Source organism: Phycomyces blakesleeanus, assembly GCF_001638985.1.
Source record: "Phycomyces blakesleeanus NRRL 1555(-) unplaced genomic scaffold PHYBLscaffold_26, whole genome shotgun sequence".
Classification (NCBI taxonomy): domain Eukaryota; kingdom Fungi; phylum Mucoromycota; class Mucoromycetes; order Mucorales; family Phycomycetaceae; genus Phycomyces; species Phycomyces blakesleeanus.
In genome coordinates, this window is record NW_017265159.1 from 438,457 (window position 1) to 456,048 (window position 17,592).

Sequence of the window (17,592 nt, forward strand, 5' to 3'; positions counted from 1 at the left end):
CTCTTTCTTATTCTTTATATTATTTCTATCATTTCTACTCATTCAAATTATGGAGTTGAATTCTGGTCTGGTTACGCGATTAAACATAATGAAAAAAAATGAATCCAAGGACCAATGTGTGTATATATATATATATATATATATAATGAGTTTACTTCTTGAGTCAATTGAACCGTTAATATCTTGGCTATAAATATCATTCAATTCAATACACGTGTCATCACACCTTGTTTATTATAATATATAAAGTATTGCACTCAACTCAGCAACCGACAGAGCGATCTTCACTAGTATTATATTTAATCAGCTCCACCAACAAAAGCAATAATCTCGACAAAAACACATATGCACACACGCAAAAATACCCACAGACATATACTTTATTTTTATAATTATTACCATTTTTATTTAAATTTTTCTTAAATCTTAATATTCTTGGGATACTTTTATTGAGGTTGTACCTGAATAATGGATTTCTTTATATATAATATATATATATATAATATAGTATATAGTATATATTGGTCAGGGCTCTACTTCTGTATTAGCAGTATAAAGAACGATCTTTTCAACTATATATTTATATTTATATGATTCGAGAGGAAGAAGGAATAACCACACGTGTTACATTCATTCTTGGCAAAATAATGGTCTAGGTACTGATTTGTACCCATAATAGATTACGACTATGAATCCACAGATACCACCACTACCTCTGACGACTCAACCAATGGATCCACCACTGATTGGAATGATAGCTCTTCGGTCGATACTACTACAGACACAACCACCTCTCCAGACACTTCTTATTCAACTGGCACCACTGTCGAAACCGGGACCACTGACACTAATGACACTACTGGTACTACTGATGTCACTGGCACAACCGACACATCCGGTCAAGGTAATGTGGACGGCACGGGTGCTAATGGTTCTGATGAGACCTACGGTGATAATTCGGGTGATAATTCTGACGATTCCAATGAAGACTCCTCTTATGAAGATTCTTCCGATGGATCCAACGCTGGAATCTCCGGTGATGACAACGCTAACCCAACTGAAACCGAACAACTTGGTGATGATGGTACCCCAGTTGCGTCTGCCACTGCCGACGATGGAAGTCTCGCTGCTACACCTACAGAGACGATCGATGAAACCTTCTCAACCCCCACACCTGATGACTTGCTCACTCCAACAACTACTGATGATTTGCTCACTCAAACCACTACTGACGCTTTTCTTACTCCCACTACGACTGATGCCTTGTTATCTCCCACTTCTGAAATCGTTGCTGATCCTACCTCTATCGATTCTCTCATCTCCGCCTCACCTACCACATCGCCTACCGCCACTACTTCCGCTATCGCTGATAGCTCATCTGGTCTCTCTAGCACCAACAAAGCCATTATTGGTGGTGTTGTAGGTGGCGTTGGTGGAATTGTCTTGCTGGGTGCTATCGTCTTTATTGCTTTGCGTCGTTCTAAGCGTTCTCGTCGTCAATCTGACCTTGAAGTCTTCCAGCCCCGAAACGACAATTACGAAGTGCCCTTTGCTTCAGGCGAGAAGCACGAGTGGGATGGTGGATCACAGTCATCTCCTAGTATGGCTCAGCACCATCAGCCTTACGGAATGAGTGCAGTTTCTCTCCATCCCCAGCAATATTAGAGATAATAGCCGAGCGGTTCTCTTTTTATATTAAAAAATAGCAAACTTATTAGATCTCTTTCATTATCCTTTTCTCTTTCTTTTTACTCCCTCATCATTTTTGTATTTAATATAAATATATACACATATCTTTTATCTTTTCTTCTTCTTCTACCACAACTACTTTAACGCTCAAACCGAGCTCCAATATTTAAGAAGAAGAAGAAAAAAGGGCTTTCTTTATCTGTAACAAATGTAAATGTGGACTCACGCCATGAAAAAAAACATTGGCCAGTTTTGTGTCACATCTTAATTGCACCCTGTACGACTATTTGAGGAACAAGTATTTGTTTGACCGTACCACTTGCTTTCCAACGTGGCTTTGTGTAGTTAAGTACCAACATAGGGTTTGAAAAAGAAAGAAAGGGAAAAATACCTCTTTTGTACATAGAGATTGCTCATCAATGGATGAGAACAAATCCGGACTGGACCATTGGAGCCTTTCTTGGTTATTACCCTAAGCCCAAAAATAATAACAACAATCTATGTGCCCTTACCACGGGGCTGGATTCCAAAACATGCCCTGAAATAACAGTAATAAAAGAATATATATATTCTGAGAGTAACGCTTTTGTACAAGCGTTATGCTATAATGAATTTAAACCAAGCTTATATCCAGTCTATATGTCTCGTTCCGTTTCATTTTACCCTTGATTTACTAGAAGAAAAAGACAATATTCGGTCTAATATTCTTTTTAAACAAGTGTGTTAGCAAACTGATAGAATAACAAATCTTTCTTCCCTTTTGTTTTAGTAATATCAGGCTTATTTAATAGTCTTCTAGACTTTATTCAAAAGTAAGTAAATACAAATATATCGAATATCAATATGGTTAGTATTGTTTTAATACAAAGGCGCATATAGAATCTTTGTATTTTTTATTAAAAAAAATACAATTGTGTTATGCTCTTCGGTAAATCTTATTAAGCAGTATATATGGCATACTTTCTTTTGTGTTTTCAATAGCCTCCAATTGGTGTCGGACTCGACTCTCTGAAATGTTAGACAAACTATTGAACTCGAGTTTTGTTGACAGTGACAGGTGCAAAGAACGAGAATGTATGCATATTAAATTGAATATTTCCCAATTATCTGCCGTTCAAAGTCAAAAGTACTAAGAAAATATATATTCCTCTAGAGACTTCAATATATCCGACTCGTTACTTTACGTACAGGATTATTTTCTATATATTTTATTTGCTTTATGTATGTATATATCTACTCTTGTGGAGGCATATTTTTCCGTCCTCGTAATTAAAGCCTCTAGAATAAATTTGGATATAAATATATTATGTAATTAATGAACAAGTACTACAATGAAACAGTAAATATGTTTCATTTGGTTTATTATAATGTTCTTTTAAAGACAGTATATGTTTAACAAGTCGAGATTTTTAAGATAAGAACTTCTTGTAAATACAATCAATTGTTGTAATTATCAATATATATATATACTTAATGAGACAAATCCATTCCGTCTTTATCGTGGGTTATTTCACCAGAGATTTTAAGTGTACTAGCTTCCAAAGTATCCAGGTTAACAAGTACAATCTGTCCAGTCTTTTGGAAAGATGGTACCAAAATAACACGCACTTTCTGACCATCATGTCCTAATAGTCCCGCATAGGGTAAATTACAAGATATTCATGACACATATCCACATACTATCATATTCTTATTATTATTTTACCTTGGATATCGCTAGTCTCAAACTCTGGCTGATTTCCAATAAAATAAACATGTGGACACTCTTTTACTAGAAAGGAATCTTCACCTGCAAGAGGATAGCACCCTATCATAGAAATAAACGATAATGGTATATCTGAGCCTCCTTTTCTTTTTTCTGGACTATTTTAAAGCTTACACAGTGTATCGGGTGCTGTTGGTGCGATGTGTTGCCAGAACAAAGTAAGCTCTGCCATTTTCAATCGGTTCTCATCATTAGAGTATCGATAGATGTCATCCACATTCTGGCCTGATGTACCCAAAAAGCTAATAAAGAGAAATCCAACAAAGACGTCAATAATTTAAATACTAATACCAATGTAACATATTCATATTTACTTTACACCATCGATATCACAGCAATATGGATTTGTGACAGTGTTGAATGTGGAATGCATTTTGGCTTTACTAAACATGAATGGATGAATCGGTTTTTGTGGTAAGTGAACTGCAGTTGGATCATTAGGTCCAGGCATCAGATCAATTTCGAGTGAAGAGCTGACATCGTCCAGAAAATCGTCGAGTATATCAATAGCCGATGAATTATAACGAGTTGCTTCGTATCCGTATTTTTGCTAAATAAATATTCAACGTATACATTAATAACCTTAATGATTATACCAAATTTCTTCGTACATATATATACATACACCTTTTTCTCCACTCTCGACTGCCTTTGCTTTACCAACTGAATTTCCTGCAATTATCAACCGAGTAATACACGCACTAGATTGTTGGTTCTATAGATACATATTGTTTAGCAACTATATATATATATATATATAAACAAGGCAAATTATCCTTTACCTCTACACTTCCTAGTTCACCAGAAAGAAATTCAGACAGCAGCTGGGTGTTCAACCCAAGAGCAGCCTCACTATCAATACTAAGGCCAGATAATATGGCGACATATTTATGACCTGTGCATTATAATTAATCGCTTGCTCTGTATTCGAATATCATCTTGATAAATATGCGACACTCACCAGGTTTAGTTTGGGCTTTCAAGGGCCTTTGGGGAGAAAGTCCGGGAAGACAGGCATCAAAGATCTCAAATGCACCGGATGGTGTTTCTTTTCCTAACACAGCAATAACAGCACCTAACATCCAAGAAATAATTAAATATCGATAAATTATTTACTTAATAGATATACTCTACAAAAAAAACAAGTATTATATCTTACCCGACACAAGATGTTCCTTCTTGAGATGCTGGCCCGTAAGTTCTACTCGACCAGACTCATCTTCCAACGCAATAACATCATTCTCAGATCGATATTTTTCAGGTACAGAAGGATCAATAAGAGAGCTCTAAAACACATAGACACACACGCGCACGCACATACACAGCCATTTCATTTAAGTCAAACAAGTAAATAGACAAACAAAGCAAATAGGCAAACAGACAAAAAAAAAGTATAAGAATATTGAAATGTTTTTTTTTCTTATTCTTTTCAATGGAGCAATATACACATCTGGCTTCAATGCGTTGTAATACATCGAGGCTTGAGCACTCGGGAGAGAAAAATAAAGTAAAAAAGTATATGAATACCTCTTCATTTAGGTCGCGAAGAACATTAGGCTTTGTTGACATTTCCATATAAATTGTGCCAATTATATAACACAGCTCTCCTGCAAGTACTTCTAATGCCTTTGGTACATAGACAGGCTTTTCTGCTCATTATAGTATCAACACCACATATATATGTATGTATTTTGATTTACACGTTTATAGTGCCATTGAATTTCAATGGGAAAGAATGCTCAACTGACCTGGTAGGTATCCCCATCTTTCCTTGGCCTTTTCTACCAAAATAGGCCGTAATTGGACTAAGCGTGGGTAATACATTTCTGCATATTGTCGGTTAAATGATCTGTGATCGATCTCGTAACCTTTTGAAATCTCGGCTGGCTTATCAAATGTAGAAAGCTTTCGTTGTAATGTATCGCCAGAAGCGTTACTAGCATGTTGAAAAACAAGATAAATAAAGAAGAGCTATATTGATGCAGAAATCTAAAAAAACATACGCCATTGATGTAGATGAGTTTGCCATGTGGATCTGTATGATTCATCGGATCTGCGACGCGATCATTATGTTTATAAACCTTGTCACGCGTATGTACCAGTTGGACGCGTTTGTGACGTCGAAGTAATGTGGGGAAAGAGGGAAGTTAAGAGATGTAGAGAGGGGGGAGAGGGGAGGGGGGGGGGCCAGGACGAGAATTAAAGAAAAAGAACAATGCCAAGCCCTTTAATCAACCCCTTCCTAAATAAGTTTGGGCATTATTCTTCATTGAAACTTTTCTTTTTTCTTTTTTCTTCTCTTTTTATACACTATTATTGTATTCATTCTCTGCTGAGAACATGAGAGTGTGTTGTTGTTCCTCACTTGAAACATGTCAGCGATCGCTTATGCGGGCTGTGAATGCATCCCCTGTTGTCTTACTCATCCTGATCTTCGGATGGTGTTACTGGGCTTATATATTTCGGTTGTGCTGGAGCTTGATTGCTGATAGGCGCATTGCTCAAGGTGGATTGTCGTTACGAATCCATGTGCATATATACATTAATAATAAACACACAATGAACACCCCACTCACTTTTGCTTTCATTTTTGCTTTCACTGTCCTGGTTTCTATTTGATAACTGGATTAATTGACTCTATTTTTTTTTCTCGTAGGTATTCTCTATATTATCTTCTTTCAGCCTATCTATATACTATGTATTTGGAGTTTCTGGAAGATTACCCGAACCTCTCCCGGATATTCTAACGATGTAAATATCCAAGTCTTATCTTGTGTTGTCTCGTCTTGTTCATAGAGAGAGAAAAAGAAGGAATAAAGTAAAATAAAGTAAAGTAAAGGGCTAACACTATTGTGTATCTATATACATATTCAATTAAATAGAATAGCAAACGATATGATGATAGGGATGAGGAGAGTCCAGAGGATATTTATGATGCAAATGAAGATATGCAACTGTTGAATCATCAGATGGATGATGAAGAGGGAGAAAGAGATAAAGCAGGGGAACCTTCGGTGGCAATTCTTAATGTGGAAGCCTCAGAATCAACTACCAGTCTAAACCGTACATTGACTTCCAAACGAACTCCAGTATACAGAACGACTGGTATACCTATAACTGTAAAGAGATGTGGCGAAACTAGATTTTGCAAGAAATGCCAACTACATAAATTTGACCGAAGCCATCATTGCAGGATATGCAAGCGGTAAACGCATTTATATAATACTTGTAAATAGTATAAGACTCCAACTACTATAAAAAAAGGCGATAGGCATGCTGACCATTCGGTAATATTATTAGATGTGTCCTTAAAATGGATCAGTAAGTATCTTGTTCAAGAAATGAAAAGATATCAAGGCTGTAATTTTTAGTAACTAGTGAATGTATAATTACCAACCAACTCCTTACCTTTTGATCAGTCACTGTCCTTGGTAAGTCAAGGCAATAAAGAAACGTATCACCTTGGCTAAGATTAACCACATAATATCTTCTGCAGGGTGAATAATTGTGTAGGGTTTCGAAACTATAAATTCTTTTACAATTTCTTGGTCTACGCATCTCTTCTATGTATCTTTATCTTTAGCACGACCCTTCCACCGACCATCCGAATACTCAATCAACCTTTGGTAAGCAAATTTATATAAAAATTAGTGTTTTTTTTCTGGTGTTGTGGTTAGCAAAATTATATCAACTTAATTGTGCTCTCTTTGATATTCTAGAGTATATTTGGGCTTGATTTCAATTGGATCCTTTTATTATTTGTGTCTGTAATTTTTGGAATCTTCCTTATTCCATTCACTCTCTTCCACACACGCCAACTCTTCAAGAACAGAACAACAATCGAATTCTATGAAAAAGCAAATTTCAGACTCGGGCGAAACAGAGGTCGACATGATGTGATGCGTAGCAGATATTTTAACCCTTGGGATCTTGGAACCAGGTATAATCAGCTCTACAAAAATAATTCTATCCTACTTGAGTTTCTCTAACAGTAATTATACCTCAAAGAGGAAACATTGAGCAAGTATTAGGGTCTAACTGGATGGCATTCCTTTTGCCTATTGGACAACCGTACGTTATTACATGTTGTTACTATTATAATTATTTTAAGAGAAAGAGAAACAGAAAATAAGTATTTAAATTAGCACCTAAGCTTGGTTCTCTAAACAATTTAGTAACAAAAAAAAATAGGAAAGGAAATGGACATCAATTCCCAATTAACAAATACGCATACGATACATTGGATACTGAGGGAGATGATGATTTCTAGACCGGGTTAGTTGGAGCAAACTACTATTTTTTTCTATCTTATCGATTGCGCATATAAGAACTCAAAACCTTGAACGAAAATAATAATAATAATAATAATAATAATACGCCCTACGATATTTATGAGTTTATTCCCGTGTTCAATCCTATTTTGTGAATAAATAGATGTAGATTTTATATAGTTTGTTAATATTAATACAGCTACAGGTAGACTATATCTGTTTTAAAAGCAAAAGTCAGCATGGGTATGGTTTTTAATGTATGCTTCTGTCTAGTGTATATTCTAAAAGAAAAAGTTGGTATAGTCAAATGAATGCTATACTGTATTATTGGTATTATTGGTATTTTTATTATTAATTTGTACAGCGAACCGCATATTCAATACGTCTCTTTTCCCTGGCAATTTCAAATATAGTTGTATATGCTGATATATTTTCAGTTCCACCTTTATAGTTTCTTTAAAATGACAAACCCAGCTGTTTACATGTGCAGTTGTAGATCTTTGCCGGGGATATGGCAGAACAAGGGTAAAAATGAAAACAAACGGAGCAATAAAGTAATTACGCGTAGTTTTGGCTTAGCTGACGGGTCCTTTATTTAACATACTTCTTAATATTAATTGTAATTATAATAAAACGTTGCAATGTGTCAATATCAATCCATCAGATATTATTATTGTTCCAAGCCCTAAATCTCTTTTGTAGTACATGCTTGGTAATCAGAAACTCGATTTCGGCTATGTATTTATGAAAGCTTTCTGTATGCTAATCAAGATTGGGTATATTAGGAATAGATATTGCTCGACACTATACATATTTATTTATGTATATATTTATAATTGCATAAGGCTCCAAGAACCAACACACGCAAAAGCACAAGCACAAAGCAATAACTACTTTTTCTCACTTATAAATATTTAATCAAACATTACACTACAAGAAAATAATATGGTAAAAGAACAGTAAATTGAAACATAAAAAGGAGTGGACCAAAGTTTTACCAAAATACCACCAAAACCTATTCCCAAGAACCTAATAAAATAAAAAAGTATACCTTTAAAACGTTTCAGGTACTTTTATTATTGTTAACTTATGAAAGTTAAATTTATAGTCCATACAAAGCTTTTAGTATATTATATAATAACATAAGTCATACCAAAGATGATATTTAAAAGGTGTATTATTATGTTTTGGTTGTTTTTGGAGGTACTTTGTCCAGATATTACACTACAATTTGCTTCGCACATCTTTCAATCTATACAATTAGACCATCTTCAACAATACCTCCTTTAAAAAAATTGTTTTATTCGATACACTCTGGCTGTCATATTTATAGTGTGGACTCACCCGTTTAACTTTAGTCAAGTATACTCTTAATGAATATATTATGTAAAACCAATGATATTATAATAATAATGTTGACTCAAGATAAATTGAATATAAATATGTTTGATGTTTTTCAATGTTCTATTTGTGTGTCTGTGTTTGTGTAACTAGGTTATTATTTTCTCTACCATCTAATGACTGGTTCAGGAGGAAATGTCTCTTTGTGGTTGTGATTAAATATAGCATTCCATAATGGTTGGAGTTGTTCGGGAAGCTTCCATGGGTTCTCTGGATGAAGCCATAATCGTAATAAATGACGCCTTAAAACATATATATATATACAAAAAAACCATATGAGTTTTTCTAACCACAAAACAATCGTTTTTGGATAAAGTTATTATTTTTTGACAGCATACCGATTAACCGTACTGTCTATAAACCCTTCTCTAGCGTGAAATATTGATAGATTTGATATGTATTGAATATCCCCTTTCTTAAACTCGATATCCAAATGGTTTTTTTCTGAAATGTAGTGGAGAGCATCCAGTGCCTCTGCTTGTGCTTCGGTAATTGGAGGAATACTTTCACTTCTAGGCTTACACCCAAACCCTGTGAATTTACGACGAGCATATTGAATAATCAAGTGGTTATCTTCGTAGTAAAGAAGAGGTCGTTTATAGCACATGTGTTCGTTAATATCACTAAGACTTTATTGTGAGTTGGATTTTTCTTTTTCTTTTTCTTAAGCAATTCTTTATTTATTTATCTATTTTACTTCGCCTACTGAAAATAATTACCTCTGAAATGTCCATGGTTCGGACAGTGTATGGATAAGATCAGGTCTTGTTGATGCCAACTTGTTGTAAACTGTCCAACTTGAAGCGATCTTTGATTTTCCACCTAATTCGGCCACTCCGATGGCAAAAAGGGAAATGATATCTCCAGCATCTGTGTGATAAACTTGGTGGTCATTGGTGTATGATGGAGCAAGAATTGTATCGATGCCTCTTTCTGGAGCCATGTCTTTAATATGATCTGTGCCAAAGTTTATTAGGATTCTCGTCTTGGATATCTTTCCTTTTTTTCGGTATTGTACCTACACAATACATGTGCACCTTGTAGACCTCTTCTACCAACATAAGAAGATATTCCTGCATAAGCAATTATTTGCTGGTGGCGCGTATACTTTTCTGGGTCCAGGCCACGGAGGATCAAGAATCCACGGCCATCAACCACATCTTCGTGGATCAATTTCTTGATTGTTGGTCCAAGAAAACACAGGGGGAAAGTATCCTGATTGATATCAAACAGAGGCCTTTTGGTTTTTTCGAATGCTAGTATTGCTATATGTATCTCTTGTAGTTCATCTTTGGACATTGTGTAGATCCATTGGCCTTCTTTGCCTTCATAATCACTTCCTGTCCAAACCTTTGGACCATATAGCCTTTTTGGGAACTTTGCTGGTAAATCGGTCGGCAGAATTTCTTTTTCCAAACGATGGGCAGTTCTTGCCTTCCATTTTTTGTAGTTTGGAAGATATGTGATGTCTGGCTGGCTGTTGTTCTTTAGCTGAACTGTTGGCATAATATAAACGGAGTAATATATATAAAAATATGGTTTTTAATTGAGATGACTAGGTTTAGCTTTCTTTTTTCTCCTAGTAACTTTTTTTAAGAAAAGCACGCACACACAAGGCAAATTAAATATCAAAATGCGTATAGAATCATAAAGAATAGAATAAATTATATAGAAAGCAATACGTCTGGCGTGACAAAATTTGTAATGTGGATTTGATGTGTATTATATCTATTGTTGTATGAGGAGGACAAAAAGAATAATACTCGAATGATGTTGAGGCTTTTTTTTTATATAACAGATCACCTACAGATGTTCTGTCTCTTCTGCTTTCCTATATCTGTCTTTGGTCTTTCTTTATCTCTGTTCGATTACACAGCATCTCAAGAAGACCGTATATTACACGAACCAACCAGAGTTAAACCTTTTGCCTATTCAGAACAAGTAAACTGAGCACATATTGCCCCACATTAAAAATTAGATTGTATACTACCATGCTATGTACCCAGACTTTGATCCCAGTTCAAATTAAGGCAAAGTGCCCTCACAGTATCAACCAATAATCAAAAACAGAAAAAAAATTAAGGAAAATATCTTTGAGGTTGGAAGATAATATTTTAGTCGAATGCAACTAGATAATTATCTCTTTAGAGTATCTTTTTGACATTGATCAGTACAACCACACTTTGTAACACTGGTTCAATAAGCTTTGCTTCTTCCTTTTTCTAAGTTATACAATTATTGTACTCTGTCGTATTGTTCTTTTGAATAACCTTTTTTTGTTTGTTTCAAGTATATAATAAGAATATATTTCTCAATAATTGAATATTTTATCCTAGGATTTTTCTATATGACTCAATAGATTGGTCAAGCTTAAAGGGTTTGGCTTCTACTAATAGTTTGTTTATTTTAAAGGAAGAAAGAAAGAAAGAAATATTTAAGCAAGACTGGATAGGATAAAGAGAGCCCTGGAGTGTACATATTGAAAAATATATATCGCATTCTATACAAGGTCTTTTGTTAATAAATTAAGTGCTTGAATAACCATTGTACATTTATATTGATTGGTAAGTTTCTCCTTATTTCTTTTACCATCAGAGTATTTGTGAAGAATGGGGTATTCAATTATTACTTTCGAACAAAATTGGGAGATCAATTTGAGAATAATACTATTTGCCTATGGCCACTCTTCTCAAGGTATTCAATAGTCACTTATTGTATTATTAAATAGTAAAGTTGCCACACCATAGATACAATTACTTAGTTGCTATATATCTATATATCTATCTATATGTACATTTTAATTATGCTCAAAAGACTGTACAACTTATTTCTTTTTCTTTTTTTTTTTTCAACCAGCTTAATTAAACCATACTTGACTATTGAATATACACCAGTTTATGTAGTCACTTGGTAAAACAATAGAACAAGGGTGCAAAACCATGAGATTCTTTTCTTAAGTTCAAATAACAGCAACAACAACAAATAGCAAAGTAACTGTATATTGATTTTATGCTATTCTATTTTATTTTTTATATTATTTTATATTTAAATATATATTTAATATATATTTAATATATATTTAATTTTTTTTATTTTTTTATTTCTCATTCCTTATATTATCTTTTTTTTTTTACGAATGCAGCCTTTTGTATCTCGGATCGCTTTACAGACTCGTCGTACCTTTTCAGCATCGACCATTAGTTTGGCTGCACGCGGCTCATTCAAGGATGCTCTTCCTCATCCACCAACAAATATTGTCAACAAGGCCATTGCTGCTGAATCTAATCCAGACGCCATTCCTGGTTCGACATTAGCTTCATTCAACAATATGTTTGCACGCGGCCCAAACGTTGGCCCAGAGGTCATTACAAAGTTTGGCTTTGTCCTGTCTAATAATGCAAAGGTCGAAGAACCAATGATCTTACTAAATGGTTCTGCATTCTTGTGGAGAGTACCTCAAGAAACAGATGTATTACCAATGCAAAACTGGGATCTTGACGTTTTCAAGATCTTTGAGGTAGTTACACCTAAACCAGGTATATATAAATATATATATATATATATGTGTGTGTGTGTGTGTTTATGGGCAGCCAAATAAATTCAATTGCTGTTGTTGGGCTGGTTTGGTTTGGTGTGTAGAATTGATTATGTTTGGAACTGGCAAGCACTTTGCACCCATGCCAGCCAAGGTTCGACAATACTTTTATAAGCTTGGTATTCAGGTGGATGTTATGAACACAGTAAGTTACAATTATAACAATCATAATAGATCTGTGTACTCATCTTTGTATATCTATATCTTGGAACAAACAAACAAAAAACCCCCCGATTGCCTTTAGAAAAACGCTGCAGCAACATATAATGTATTAGCAGAAGAAGGAAGACGTGTGGCAGCTGCTTTGTTGCCCCTTGGCCGACGCGATCAGAAATGATAGTAAATAATGATAATGATAATAATAATAATATTTTGTAATTTGTGATTTTTGACATTTGTATGATATAGCTGTGTGTACTAGCACTAGTACTAGTACAGTTCTATTTGGCTTTCTATTATTCAGAGTATATACATAATTCCTACTCTTCTGTTTCTGATGTTGTCGTTAAGATGACAAGGATGAGGATGAGGATGAGGATGAGGATAAGGATGATGATTATGGTTTTGATAATAATTATGGAGATTCGATAATCTGTTGTGGAACAGACATTCGCTTGTCTTTATTTTGGCGGTTCTTCTTTTCTCGCTTTCGTTTGGTCAACACACCTTGGATCAGCATCCTTACGAACCTCTCCTCGTCGATTATTTTCAGATGCTCATCCAGCTGTTTCTGGCCTAGTCTATAGATAAACTCTTGAAGGTTCCATGCAGAGAGAATAAAGAGATGCCGAGTGCTCATGTGGTTTGCTTTTAGCTGGGTAGAGATCGATTGGCGTACCTACAATGGAAAATAAGATTATTACAACAGCCAACCATGATTATGGTTATGATTATGATTATGATTAAGATCATTATTATTTTTGCTTCCATAAAAAGAAAAAAAAACATAAAAAGGAGGGTGGAAAACACTTGCTTCATTGGTAAGTTCGCCTACTGCTTTAGCCCATGCACGTCCTTCTTCTTGACCCTCTTTTCTATCTCGGCGCATCTTTGAGTCTACTGCCTGTATACTATAATTAAATAACCAAGATAAAAACAAAAATAAAAATATAAAAAAGAATATAGATTTATGTATGTTGTACACAAGTGATTCTTACCTGATCAGCCTTGTTACGCACAAAAAGCACAGGAACGCGCCACTCTCTTGCCTTTTTGGCAATGATTAGATCTGTTTCTTGTAGTCTAGAGCAACAATAAATATATATTTGCAGAGAAATAAAAGCAAGTTAAATGATTGTACACTGATATTTCCTTTTAATGCATTAATGATGTAGTAGCTTGGTCTAGACTTACCTTTCGGCAGTTACGATTATTAAAGAGTCGAACGCACATAAAAAATTGTCTTCGAAATATGTTTCTGCTGGATGATGCATTGTACCTGCGCCTGGCATATCCCACAGCACCATGGTCCGTAGATCCGGATGCCGATAACCTGCTGGTCTCATAGTAGATTCTGTCTCGCCTGTATGTGCAGCAAGTATATGGCTATCATGATATCCCAAGATTCCATTCACAAGTGAGCTCTTTGAAACAAACAAATAAGAAAATAGAATTGAGTTGAGTTGAATAAAATATTTAATTATATTTTTTGAATATATATATTTATATATTTATACAATTACCTTGCCTGTACCTGCGACTCCAACTATGGCAACGTTGTAAAAATGATCTGAATTGAGTCCAATCCTCAATTTGGCTTGTTCTTTGAGTTCTGGAGGGATCGGAAGTGGTTCTAATGGACCTTGACTGAATACACTTTGAAAAACACCCCAACAAGCTAGAAAAGGTGCCAATGGCCCTTTTGAATTATTTTTTTTAAAAAAAAATATTTTAATTCAATTCAATTCAATTCAATTCAATTCAACTTTCTTGGCTTACATCCAATAACACCAAGGATTCCCCCAATAGCACCATCCATGACCTTGACTCCTGTTAATTCTTCCTCTGTAAATGTGTAGGCATTTAGAAGAGGAAAGGCTACAATGACCATCGGAACAGCCAAGGTAGATATGGTTGCTTTTGTGAATCGACTTGATAGGTCGGTGTGTTCGTACAGGACGTTTGATTTATCTGAAAATGTTTTCGAGGCTGCTTGTCCCATTTCAACAACAGAAGTTATGTATAAAGACAATTATTGATCAAGTTAATTTAAAGAAAAGGTAAAAGAAGAAACTGCTGTGTATTTTATTTTTTTATATAAAAGTTAATAAAAAAAAAGAATTATAATAACAAGCTCTTTTTTTTATACCTCTCATGGGACGAACTCTTATATATTTATATTATTTGAGGTCACGGCACATGATCGACTGATGGCTGTAGAGTCATTCATGTGGAGTTTTGACGGTATGGATGTGTGTATGGGTAGGTATAGTATATTGTCTTGTGAAGTATCTAAAATATTACATACGAAAGAAATGTGCCTCCTTTTTTTTCTTATTCTTTCTTTTTGCACATGTCAATTAAAAACCTTGGCTCTTGATCAAAGAAGAAAAAAAAAGGGCTAATGACTGTTTATATTTTTGTCAATCAAAATTACACTTTATGTGGTTAGTTTTTGAGAAAGAACTTCTTTGACTACTAAACAACAATTACTTTGCTGTTACCAAGACAACCACTCAGCAACAACAAAAATAAAAACAATATTAATATTAATATTAATCAGAAAGTAAATGAAAAGCCGATTTTCTTGTAAGAAGCTGGTCATGTTCGGATTGATCACAGGTGTGTCGGTCGGCCTGTTGTGCGAAATCAAATCACAAACAAAAACAAAAAAACCAAAAAAAAAAAAAACTATCTCCAATAGAAATTACCTAATATCGATTGATCATCTCTATTTTACACATTAACAAAAGAAGACAGGCCAGACCAGTTGATATTATTCTTGCTCCTACGCTTGCTCTTATTATTATTATTATTACACTTTGGGAAAGCGTCATTATGATGGCTTGATATTATGAACATTATTATTTTGTGAGGAAATAAAATAAAATAAAAAAGAAGAAATGGATTTGCAATACACTGCGCGCTTTGTGTGTTTGTGAGTCTGTATGTATATTTGGCAATGCTAGTTTAACGGAATTCAAAGCTGTCTAGGCAATGCTGATTGACATTCTCCAAAGTCAATGCTTGGAACCTATTAAAAATTAGATAGATAGATATATAAAAAATAAAGATAAGCATACACAATTTAATACAGTCCAACCCGATAAACTACTTGAAAAAAATAGTGTAATGTAATAATTACCGTTCAATGTTTAAGTGATAAAAGTAAAATCCGGTGATCTTGTCAGTGGAACGTTGGTAAGCAATGTAATAAAAACCAGCAAAACTTGCTCCATCGATATTATTGATGTGATGGTTTGGTACCAGAAATCTTTCTTTCCATCGCATGTAGACCATATCGTTATCAATAGGATCATACACAAAGTCTTCCTTGTTAAAGCAGTCAATTAATGGCTTGAATGGCTCGAATAGTTCCTACCAAAAATGAATTGAATTGAATAAATTATTATTATTTCTATATTTATTTATTTGTGCTATTTCATTTCATTTCTTTCTTACCCAGTGTTGGCGGTCAATGTCTTGAACTGCATGCCATTTGCGAGTAAGGAAAGAATATTTTGGTCCAATAATCTCTCCTTCAAAATAAGTCTAATAAATTATATTCATATGAGCGAGTGTGTGAGTGAGTGTGTGTGTGTATGTATACAAATTTCACAAAGTAAGGTTACTTACAGTAAGTTCTGATAGTTCTGACGTAAGACCTTTGATGTACAAATAACCACACAATAAACTCTCCTTGATGTTCACTTGCTACACTCATATATAATAAATAATAATAATAATAATAAAAAGTTTATACAAATGCATAATAAATATATAATATTTCTTCTTTGCTCTTTTGTTTCTTTTGTACCTTTAGTTCAACCAAAACTTCATACTCATTATCTCCACATTTCTGTTTGCCTTTGAATCTAGATCCACTATAAAGAGATCCTAATTGTGAATTGGGGATTCTGCGATCTGAAATATCCACCCAAGGATCGTCTTCTTTTCGATAGACAAATAGCGGAGAATGGCATTTTGGAGATTTGATGGTCTGTGGTTTTTTTGTGTGCTCACAAGTTTTGGAGATCTTTTGACATTGAGCGCATGATGTGTGAATGGAGGGTTTTGTCATTTCCCAAAAAGATAAAGTGTCTGCTGAGATTGGCATAGTTATATAAGTGCTTGAGTATTTGGGTATTTGAATGCTTTGTGTTAGTGTGTGTGTATGAGAGAAAAGATAAAAGTAGAAAATAAAGAAGGGTGAGGAAGAGGGGGGAAAACTATGTATGTCTTTAGAAAGTAAGAAAGTAAAAGGATTTGCTGAAGGGGGAGGGGGCTGTTGTTATTGCTGGAAGAAATGCTCAAGATAGATTTTTGTGTGTGTTAGTGAGTAAAGAATACACAGTGAGCTAAAGACAAATGAAAAAGAAGAAGAAGAGTAAGGATGAAAGATAATAGAAAACAGAAAACAGAAATAATGATAATATTAGCAATAAGAGAGAGAGAGAAAATGGAAACAAAGAGGGAGGGGGGAAGAATTAATAATAATTTTGGTCTGATTCTTTGTTTAATTTAGTGTATTGCGTGTGCATTGACCCTCTTTTTCAAATTGACATTCTTTAAGCCAAAGGTCAAAAGACTACGTACAATTTTTATTTTATTTATGTCACACCACAATATTTTGTTGGCTTGTAAATTCAAGCTTATATAAATACATAATATATATTTGTGTTTCTGTTTGCGTTTGTGTGTGAAAATAAAGA

The 17,592-nt window shown here is 34.4% G+C and overlaps 6 protein-coding genes across 6 annotated transcripts; 2 read left to right on the top strand and 4 right to left on the bottom strand.

The window, feature by feature from the left end:
* Positions 1-3,159: 3,159 nt before the first annotated feature.
* Positions 3,160-5,305, bottom strand: PHYBLDRAFT_23961 (hypothetical protein; the record flags this gene model as incomplete). The annotated part of the gene is made up of 10 exons (XM_018439823.1): positions 3,160-3,314; positions 3,395-3,496; positions 3,569-3,696; positions 3,769-4,004; positions 4,080-4,169; positions 4,243-4,349; positions 4,410-4,529; positions 4,614-4,740; positions 4,982-5,106; positions 5,203-5,305. Coding segments are annotated over 10 exons (1,293 nt in total), but the record flags the coding sequence as incomplete, so codon positions are not given.
* A 489-nt stretch (positions 5,306-5,794) lies between these two features.
* PHYBLDRAFT_173639 (hypothetical protein) lies at positions 5,795-7,724 on the top strand (the record flags this gene model as incomplete). Its single annotated transcript, XM_018437075.1, has 9 exons — positions 5,795-5,960; positions 6,111-6,205; positions 6,337-6,573; positions 6,691-6,775; positions 6,874-6,885; positions 6,968-7,080; positions 7,174-7,394; positions 7,463-7,525; positions 7,646-7,724. 9 exons carry the CDS (start codon positions 5,795-5,797, stop codon positions 7,722-7,724), a joined length of 1,071 nt encoding a protein of 356 aa, XP_018286188.1.
* Positions 7,725-9,232: 1,508 nt separating this feature from the next.
* PHYBLDRAFT_23973 (hypothetical protein) lies at positions 9,233-10,632 on the bottom strand (the record flags this gene model as incomplete). The annotated part of the gene is made up of 4 exons (XM_018439825.1): positions 9,233-9,368; positions 9,465-9,755; positions 9,846-10,083; positions 10,149-10,632. The coding sequence occupies 4 exons, from the start codon at positions 10,630-10,632 to the stop codon at positions 9,233-9,235; spliced, it is 1,149 nt and encodes a 382-aa protein (XP_018286189.1).
* Positions 10,633-12,454: 1,822 nt separating this feature from the next.
* Positions 12,455-13,058, top strand: PHYBLDRAFT_23905 (hypothetical protein; the record flags this gene model as incomplete). Its single annotated transcript, XM_018439822.1, has 3 exons — positions 12,455-12,662; positions 12,766-12,866; positions 12,966-13,058. 3 exons carry the CDS (start codon positions 12,455-12,457, stop codon positions 13,056-13,058), a joined length of 402 nt encoding a protein of 133 aa, XP_018286190.1.
* A 237-nt stretch (positions 13,059-13,295) lies between these two features.
* PHYBLDRAFT_150816 (hypothetical protein) lies at positions 13,296-14,882 on the bottom strand (the record flags this gene model as incomplete). Its single annotated transcript, XM_018432551.1, has 6 exons — positions 13,296-13,559; positions 13,689-13,784; positions 13,879-13,963; positions 14,075-14,304; positions 14,404-14,558; positions 14,660-14,882. 6 exons carry the CDS (start codon positions 14,880-14,882, stop codon positions 13,296-13,298), a joined length of 1,053 nt encoding a protein of 350 aa, XP_018286191.1.
* Positions 14,883-16,021: 1,139 nt separating this feature from the next.
* On the bottom strand, positions 16,022-16,576 carry PHYBLDRAFT_117787 (hypothetical protein; the record flags this gene model as incomplete). The annotated part of the gene is made up of 3 exons (XM_018428594.1): positions 16,022-16,258; positions 16,343-16,432; positions 16,517-16,576. Coding segments are annotated over 3 exons (387 nt in total), but the record flags the coding sequence as incomplete, so codon positions are not given.
* Positions 16,577-17,592: the final 1,016 nt, after the last annotated feature.